At 46.9% G+C, this 9,707-nt stretch overlaps 2 protein-coding genes across 2 annotated transcripts; both read right to left on the bottom strand.

The window, feature by feature from the left end:
• Positions 1 to 548: 548 nt before the first annotated feature.
• Positions 549 to 1,601, bottom strand: EI90DRAFT_3126859 (uncharacterized protein; the record flags this gene model as incomplete). The annotated part of the gene is made up of 2 exons (XM_039063956.1): positions 549 to 814; positions 869 to 1,601. 2 exons carry the CDS (start codon positions 1,599 to 1,601, stop codon positions 549 to 551), a joined length of 999 nt encoding a protein of 332 aa, XP_038913619.1.
• A 558-nt stretch (positions 1,602 to 2,159) lies between these two features.
• EI90DRAFT_2850290 (uncharacterized protein) lies at positions 2,160 to 3,025 on the bottom strand (the record flags this gene model as incomplete). The annotated part of the gene is made up of 2 exons (XM_039053741.1): positions 2,160 to 2,663; positions 2,717 to 3,025. Coding segments are annotated over 2 exons (813 nt in total), but the record flags the coding sequence as incomplete, so codon positions are not given.
• Between the last annotated feature and the right edge of the window lie 6,682 nt (positions 3,026 to 9,707).

Here is a 9,707-nt window from a genome sequence, read left to right as displayed (position 1 = left end):
CAATGACTGATAATCCCCCCAGAGTTTGCGCCCCTCCTTTCTGAAGTTAAGGGCCACACACTGGCATATGGAACATAGGCACAGTGCTCTGCTCTGAGTCACTGAGACCAAGGCCCCTCCACTTGTCCTCTCCCTCCATCCTCATTCCAGGGCCCAGCAGTATCTACACTAGGTTTTTGGGTGATAACTAAGACTCAAATGGCATCAACCAGAGGGGGCAGAGTTGAAAGTGGTGGATATGAGAATTGTCTGGAGCTGGGACAGATATGGGATGGAAGGTCTGGGATATGACAGTTAGTAGATGCACAAACAAGACTGCAACAAAAAACTTGGGCATTTCTCTACATTTTATGGTAACATTGTGTACCTTTGCATTTATGAAGGCACTTTTTGGTCCCTTGGACATCAAGCAAACAGCTGATAGTCCAAGTGGCCACCAAAACAATTGAGATAAAATACATTAAAGAGGTCAAGTGGTGAGCCATTTCCATCCACATTTTGATCCCCCCTCAGTGTGCCATCCCAGAATGATTCACCTAGTACAGGGGCTAGTTCACAAGTGAACTTAATGTCCACAAGATGAACAATCCCTGTGGCTTGCTGACAACCCACATCTTCTGCACAGTCCTAAGCTTTGAGTGTGGAAGGGGAGATGAAATAGGTTCAAACCACAAGACAAAGGCATAAATGTCATCAATGGCACACTTATTACCTTTGTTAGGGAGAGAGATAGTGGATGGGTGAAATGTTTCATATTGCTCCAGATATTTGGAAAATGGGGAAAATAGAAAGCAGATCTGGGCAACACGATAGCCTGTTAGGATGTGAATTCAGTATCAGAGAAATAACATAAATAAGAGGCACACACGTTTCAAGCCACTTTGCTGAGGTTCTATTTCAACAACAACAGGGTCAAAAATCACAGGTTTTCCTTTGAATCCAGGATTGCAATGAAGAGTTTGTATCTCCTGCTCATAGTGTTTGTTAGGGGCAGGGGCCCCAAGTTTGAAAGAAAACCAAGTGTAAAGCCATTCCAAGTACTCTGGTACTTCATGCTGCTGATGAACTTGACGCTGGGTTCTGTGTGATGTTCCATGCTTTCTGTGAACAAAAAACCAGACAAATGGTGAAATGACATCAACTCCAGGCATTAGATGAATGATTTCGCCAATGCTGTGGATATCATCAAGGTATCGATAGGTGGAGTACCTATAGATAACACCTCCCAGTGAATCAGTGGTCAAGGTGTTGTCCCTACCATTTGTACCAATATCAATATCCCCATCCCTACCACTGGCAACAGCACTATTGTGTTCACCACTGCTGTCATCTGCATTGCCATCCCTGTCACCATCACTAGCATGCTGATCTTGAATGCCAGAGGGATTCAGGGGTATGGTATACTGAATGTATTGAGAAAACAACTGCACAGATTCAACATGCTTGAGTATGCGGATAATCTGAGACTTAAACTGTCTCCGATTTGTTAGTGGATATGCAGCTTTGACAAATTGGTGGAGGGTTTCCATAGTTTCTGTTGAAAGGCTATCCAGTGCCCCCAGGTGTTTTATGTCTGATACTGCATGGCGAAGGTAATGCATCTTGGGGATTTTCATGTGGGGTGGGTCTCATGAGCCATTTGATATGAAAATTTGATAGTTTTGGTAGAAGATTGCAAGGTCTTTCTCCAAGAGATCAAGGCTCGCATCTGAGTGTGCTGGAAACTGGACCTTGTAGGAGAAATCAAGGAATGCACGCACAGCCTTTTGGACTTGGGGAACAGTGTTGGGATGCCCAAGAATGGCTGGCAAGATATGGCGTTGGAGGTCACGATGTTCGCGGCCAGAGAGCTGTGATAGATGGGAAACCCCATGACCAAAGTTGCGCCTCCCAATCAAATGTGGCTGGGCCATCAGCCCCTTATCCACATCATCCTCTCCAATTGTCTCCTTAATCCAACTGAAAAGGTGATCATAGAAGCCCTTGTGAACAGTGTGAAGGATGTCAAAACAAACAACCTGGCACATGTCAACATCAATGCCTTCCCAACAAAGCTTTTCAATACCAAACAGCCCTAATGCCTTAGCCCTAGTGACAAATTGCCAGGTGTCTGCTTCATCTGTCACTTGTTGACGGATGTGTGATAGATTGTTGAGGATCCACTGAGAAGTGCGAGCATTCTGCTCACATGGGCTGTCTAAATTTGCATGGGTGGTAAGGCATTTGGCACAGGCACCAGGACTGAGGCCCAGAATGGTCCACAATTCATCCATATCAGCAATCCAACCAGCCAGTATAGCAGCACACTTCTGTGTATAGCCATCTGGATCAAGTGCACGGTACAGTAGGGCAGGTTGGCCATATTGACGCAGGGGCTCCAAAATAATAGACATACAGGAGTGAAACAGCTGCCTCCGCAGGATCCCAGGCATATCACGCTCCTCTGTAACTGTTGAGAAGTGGGTGCACTCAAACTTGGGTGATGGGATCTCTGCAAGAAGGATGTATGCATTCTGTTTAATTTTCCGCCTGACAGATTTACGGATGTTGCCCAGGGTCATAAGAACCACATGCATGGATTTGTCTCCAGAATAGTTGGTGAGGTGGGTCTTATCAGATGCAAGGATGATGGTGTGGAGGGTTGCATGTTTGGGGAGCTTCCTCTACAGAAATATCAGTCAGTCAGTCAGTCAGAGTATGTTGTTAGATGACATACCTCCTCCTTGACCCATAGGTCACCAGAGTTCATTTCACAGTAAATTCTATTGAGCCCTTCACAGTCATCTATATACCCTTCCTTCGCACCCTCAAAATACTCTGCTGCTGAGTAAAGCATGTCCCCACTAAAGCTGGGATCACCAAACAGGAATTTTGTGCATTCAAGGATATCCTGATGATAGAACTCCTGGGGCTCATCTGGTGCATCTGGGAGTGTGATTGAGGTGCTGTTCCAGTGAGGGCCTTGTGGTAGATGTTTCTCTATGATTTCAAACAACTTTTGTGCTGTAGTAAAGGAGAGGGAAAGGTCATGTATCTATGTGTGGATTATATCATTGAGTCAAGAAATTCAGAAGGTTGTACATAAGACATGTTGCATACTGACAATTGGAAGTTGCAGGAAAGCATTGATGGTCCCTTGTGACAGCTTTGAGAGTACTAGCCATTCCACAAGTTGGAACTCATGAGCAGATTTCCATGGAGCATATGGATTCCTGGAATCTAAACCCATTTTAGTCCTGTACTCATACCATCGAGTTTCCATGGGATCTCCAAAAGTGGCAGCAGCTGTGGGATCTGATCTTACAAAGTATTCTCCATCCTGAGGGTTGGGGTAAGGCTGCCTTGGATCTTCTGGTGGGGATTCTGATGACATTAAAAGCTTGGAAGCTTAATGGATTGAGAATGACAGCTTGGAGACTTACCCATTGCATCCTGGCCAAGATCCATGGGAGTAAAAGATGCATTGTCTAATGCTCCATCATCACTCTGTGTGGTTGGACTTGGAGCTTGAGAGAAAGTTGGCACTTCAAGGCCATCAACCAAAGTGCCAAGTGCACTACTTCCCTCAACCAATGGCAATCTGGAGTTGTGTAGCTGGCCAAGATTTATCAAGTAGTTAGATATGCATGAGATGAGACAATGCATGGACTAGTACATTATGAGAAGTGGGTGAGCCCTTGGAGGCCTGAAATTGGATGTGTGTCATTTTCTCTTGGGCTCTTTACACTGTGGACTTTTGCCAATGTGAATATTCAAGCCAGTCTGGCCCTTGAGCTTGGAGAAGGAGCAGTAGGGACAACTGAGAGTACTTTGAGTATTGCTCATTGGCTGATGATGGTCCAAGTAGCTTGTCAGGAGTTATGTGTTAAGAGGGGATCTAGTGAGGGACAAGCCCCTCACCACACAAATATATACTACCTGTAAAGAATGTACTAACTTCTTAATCAGTCCATTGGGCTAGGATCAGATGGGATCAGTAGATGATAGGATCAGCAGGCCTGGGGACCAGATCAGACAAGAAGGTGATGATCATGCTGGCATCACATCATGATACTGTTGCCCCACACAGCCAATAGCATACCCTGACATAGCTGGCCTCCCAGATCAGGCCTCCTGGTTATGGTGGTGGTAGGCTGGCAACAGTGGAGGCAGTGGTTGTCAGGGACTTGTCCGGGGTCGAGGGGGCCTGGGTGTAGCATCTGGGACTGAGAGCCTGGCGGGGGGCGGATCGGGCGTGCATACTGACAGGCCCGATGCGGGACAGTGGTCCCTGGCCACTTAGACTGAAGTGGAAAGTTGAGAAGAAGGCTACTTCTTCGGTTCCCACTTCAGGTTCGTTTATATACATGCAGCTTGGATCACATGATGGGTGCCACGTCACCCTTGCACACAGCCGTAACCACCCGGGTATCTCCGTGGGAGATCCCGAGGGCATCCAGTGCAGGCACGCGTGCTGGGCACAGCGGGAAGTCGCCCAAGGTACCCGGGCCGGGTACATGGTGGGCGCGCTGCAGATGGGTCAATGGTACATTGATACAGAGAAAGTCGTCCATGTAGAATAAAGAGAGAATAAAGAAGAAGTAGGATAAGGAGAAGCTGAGGGGGGAAGGATGAGAGGGAAAGAAGGGAAAGAAGGGAAAGGAAGAGGAGGTAAGGAGGGGTGGACCAGTGGGGTACCGGGTCAGGTTGGGCCGGGTGGAGCCGGGTCAGGTGGGTGTGCCCTGACAGTGGTCCAGCTGATGGTAATGACAATGATGATGCTGACACCTGTCAGAGACCAGATTCAGGATGAACAAAAGCAACTCTGTGTTTGGAGGGCTACAGCCTCAGCGACTCTACCAGGAGTGCTGTGCCCAGTAACATGTTGGTGCCCTAATTTGCAGACTGGGGAGTCTTCTAGAAAGGGGGGTTGATTTGTTCACTAAGGTGTATGGTATCTACAAGTTATGTATATATAGATACAGAGGGAGTCTAGGCAGTGGGCCCATAAGTGGCAGGGGCCAGGTGGAGCTGACCTAACAGGGTCAAGGGTTAGCTGACTGAATGATACCAACAACTTGGGTTACAGGGTTAACAGATTATATCCCAGAAGTGGAATGGAGGGAGCGGTCCAAAGGTGGACTTGCAGGGTAGGCAACTGAATGACCCAGCAGGGGCAGGGATGTGCTTGTGGATGTTGGAGCTGTCTGGAGACCTTCAGGGTTCCGTACTTCGGCAGGTGTAGGTAATATATTGAAATGGGTGGGTGGTGCCCATCAGGGGAGTCAGAGGAGATTGCAGGATCCAGGGGCTCCAAGTGTCAGAGTCCGCGTGTCTATTCGCAGCGTAAGAGTATCCCCAGGAAACTAGTCAATATCAAAGCTGGGGGGCTAGCCCAGCTGGCATAGTAGCCTTATGTACATGAGTTCTGCTAACTCACGAGAGTGCAGTTACATTGGGAAGATGGTAACTGATAGAAGCACGACATCAAATAGGAAGATAGAAGATGCAGGAAATGAGGGAATATCGGGTAAGGGGTGACATGATAGCGAATATAGTGCAATGAGTTATATCTGCATTCTAACTACGTAATTATCTCACGCAATCTCGGCTAATGATTACATCATTGATATCGCTTAGAGTAAAGGGGGGCCAGATAACCAGGCGTCCCCTGACACCAAGGTTGGAGATGGTGGAGTGGAGGCAATCCAGGATGGCTGGAGGTGATGGAAGGTGGTGGCAGTGGATGTATATGACAGTATCCCCTTCTTAGGCCTGAACCCATGAAGGCCCATAATTAGTAAGGTAAGGAGAACTGCAATTACAAGTAAAATAAAAAATAAAATAAAAATGAGGAAAAGGAGAGATGGGAAAGGGATTAGGATTCCTAAGGAATGTCAAGTCCAAGCTTGGCTGGATACTGAGAGTGGAATGCCTCAACAAGGTCGGAGGCGTGATTGAGTTTGCTGGCCAGGAGCCATTGCATCTCCTCATCAGTCCCTTCATAACCTAACTGTCATATCCATACATACTTAATCCCAATTCAACTTCTGGACCCTCCACTTCACCACCTCCAGAGTCCTACTCTATCCCCATCCACTCTGATATCCACCTTTGGATGTGATGTCACTGTCAGGGATGCATCTGGGGTCAAGGGGGGCCCAGATGTAACGCCTGGGACTGAGGTCCTCACAGGGTGTGGGGCGGGCACATGTACTGACAGGCTGGATGCGGGAGGATGGTCCCTGGCCACTTAGATTGAAGTGGGAATAGTGAGAAGATTCAGGTTACTTCTTCAGTTCTTACTCCAGGTACATTTATGTACATGCGGCTTGGGTCACATGAGGTTTGCCACATCACCCCACATACAGCTGCAGTCACTCGAGTGTCCCTGTGGGGGATCCCAAAGGTGTGTGCTGGGTTGCACCATGAAGCCATCTGGGTCATCCAGGGCTAGGTGTGTCATGTGCTCATCATGGGTGGGTCAATAATACATAGAGATGGGGAAAGGTTGTCCATGTAGATAGAAATGGAACAAAGAGTAAAAGGAATGAAGAACAGTGGTGGAGGGTGGGGAATAAGGATAAGTGGGGAACCAGGTGAGGGCAGGTGGAGCCAGGTTGGGCAGGTGTGCCCTGACAGTCACCTCCTCACCTCACTCCTCTCCTTCCGTCCCTCTCCTGCCAACCGCCACCAAGTTACGACCTTCCACTGCCATTGTAGGAGTGCATAGCAGGTGTGCTCAATTTCATGGAACCTTATGCAGCAAATATGTCAAAATTGGGCTCCCGCCCTTGTACATTGTTAGGAAAAAGGAATTATAGGGGGGAGTAATAAAAAAGAAGAAAGAGGGTTTTTGTACGAACCAAAAGAGCCTTTCCAGGTTGAGATTTGGTAGAGAAATCCAACCTGAGATGTCCTCATATGCAAAGTCCGTGCATTTGACTGCGACCATGGGAACAAGGTCAAAAGTTGACGGAAGAGGACGATCTTGGGGTCATTAAATCCAGAAAAATCCCCAAAGACTCAGTGTTGAATTTCACCCTAATCGGTTCAGTGGTTGTGGAGATATTCTGATTATTGGACATGATGGGAGTCATGGGATGATATGAACTATGCAGATGCTCATGTGCAAGCTGGTCTCAGTGAAATTCCAAGAGAATACAGGCTAGTCAAATGATATAAATGCTAAAGAAGTCATTGGAGGAGTCTTGGAATTATTTGGTCCAAGTTTCCCTGTGCATGGATAATCAAGATATGTATTCCGCATCTGAGAATTCCTGTTCTCAGTCAAATCTCCACCAAATTTCACAAAATCGGTATTGTTAGAAAGCTATGGATGAGGAGAGTCAAATGAAATAAAGGGACGGAGTTTTGATGCAATATTGGGAGTGGTATAAGGAAGTTGGTGTTTAACATTTCATTCTTCTCTTTGTCGTATGGGAATTTATTCAAAGCCAATGGTAACCGAGCCTTATCACCGTTATTGGTGAAGGCTTGGCTTAGCTGAACCATATATTTTGGACTTCTGGGCATGTTTTCTTGCCACCTTACTTGCTCATTTCTGATGCATCTGCGATGTTATTGATCGTTTAGGTCCCTGAATTCCTCGTCTTATCATTGGTCAATTACTACCACTAGCTTAGTATCCACCTCCATTCAACACTCATTTCTGTCTGTAACATGGAACTACTACGACATCCTTACCATACCTATTCCTTGTCGATTTCAGTCACTAGCAAGTACTTCAGTAGTTGTACTGCTAGGTCATGAACCTCCAAAGCTAGATGCTTCATCACTGCAACTCTGTTCTTCCATTAGCCTTCAGGCTTTCTGGCGATTCCATGTGCTCCTTGGAGCTCCCGGTATTCATCATTCTAACATTTTCTACATGCTTTTGCCATGGATTCTTATTTTCTTTATATTCTCATATGTGTCATATCCATTCCCAGCCATCGACTTCCGATCCCTCCAATCCCTCCGGTCTACCTCCGCTCCTTCTTCACTAACCTCAGAGCTCCCGTATTCCGCAATCCCCTCGGTACCCCTCGATGGTCACCACCCCCTCCTTTCAATTTATTACCTATGCCTCCCTAAGTACGGAGCCCTGAAGGCTTCCGGACAGCTCTGATGTCCGCTAGCACACCCCCGCCTCCGCTGGGCAATACACTCGCTTGCCCTGCAAAGCCCACCTTCGGGCCTATCCCTCCTTTCCATTTCTGGGTTATCGCCTACCTTTCCGTTAACCCCATAACCTGACTCATTGGTAATATTCAATCAGCTAATGTCTAACCCCGTTAGCTCCGCTCCGCTCGGCTCTGCCATTTGTGGACCTGCCCTCATTGTAACTATATATATACTCAACTTGTACATAGGTTACACCTCAGTAATAAAATCGACTAGAGTTTACCCCCCTTCAGTTCTGGTTGCCAGTTTAGTAAGTTAGGGCACAGACGTGTTACTTGGCACAGCGCTCCTGGCATAAGTTGCTGAGGCCGAAGCCCTCCGCCATGGAGACATTCCCTCATCTCAACCTGGTCTCTGACAATATGGATGAATCCCTCCTAACTATGTCTTCTGTTTTCCCATTATCAAAATCATAAAAACCAAAACTCCATGTTCCTCTTATCTGTCTCCTTTCGCATTGTACCATTTCTCTTGGACCAACCTTTCCTTGACCTGTATATTTTTGAGCCTTTGCTCTTGACGTTGACTCCTTTTAGGTCTCTCTGTCTTCTTTAGGTGATCTGGTTTTTATACCAATCCCTATCTTGCCCTGTTATTCAGCCACTGCTTTCAAGTGGTTAGGCTGACAATGCCACTTCTCTACCTTTGCAACGCATGGATCACCCCGGACGCTCCTTTAAGGAACATCACCTTCTCTAATTGACTCTTATCCCTGAGTTCTAGGACACCACTAGCACCCCTACTTTCAATCCATTGATCAACCAGGTGGAGTAGTACCTAGTCTGTTCCTTCAATTACCCAGATTAGTCTCCGAGATATCACCCTCTGTCCTCCTCCAGTTTTTTCACCACTGGTCGACTCTCCTCAATTTCCTGTTTGCATCTTCAGCAAATGCCAGTAGCTACCATCGAGTCTTACCTCGTTCCTCTGCTTCTAGCAAGTCCGGTGGACTTGAAGGATCTCCTCACTCTGTGCATCCTACTTCGGGATAGAAAGCCATTGCTGCTTCCACACCACATACCTTTGTCACCTCTGGTTTTGCGCCATTTGGTTGACATCTTTCCCTTCGACAATTGCTGATGGGTCTTCACTTTTGCCTTATTGGATTGGAACTTGTCTACAGTCCTAAGTTCTGGCTCCGCTCTTCCTGAGACTCCATTGAGTAATGGATCATGAGCATGCCATGACCGGACCTCCGACTTGACCCGCTTCAATACCCTTAAACTATTACGACAACATCTGTTTATGCCTGTCATTACAGATGTAGTCTCTTGTTTGATGGCTTTGTACTCATCCTGAGATTCTGTTGAGTAATGGACTTAAGTACTATGTTCCAAACACCAGATTATTCCTGTTCCGACCACCACCCCTTCAAGAACTCACTAACACTCCGGTCAGGTTGCTGTTTCGTGTTTGGATATTTGATTTTCCTTTTGCTCTGTTGAGCCATGGATATTTGAACGTCTTCCAAATACTCAATCCATCGCCCTACCACCATCTGCTCTTCCTTCGACTATGGATATGCTCTGCCATTGATACCC

The sequence above is a fragment of the Cantharellus anzutake genome (genome assembly GCF_015039405.1).
Source record: "Cantharellus anzutake strain C23 chromosome Unknown EI90scaffold_40, whole genome shotgun sequence".
In the NCBI taxonomy this organism is placed as follows: Eukaryota; Fungi; Basidiomycota; class Agaricomycetes; order Cantharellales; family Hydnaceae; genus Cantharellus; species Cantharellus anzutake.
The sequence above is the reverse complement of the archived record's forward strand: the minus strand, read 5'-3'. Positions and strand labels throughout refer to the sequence as shown.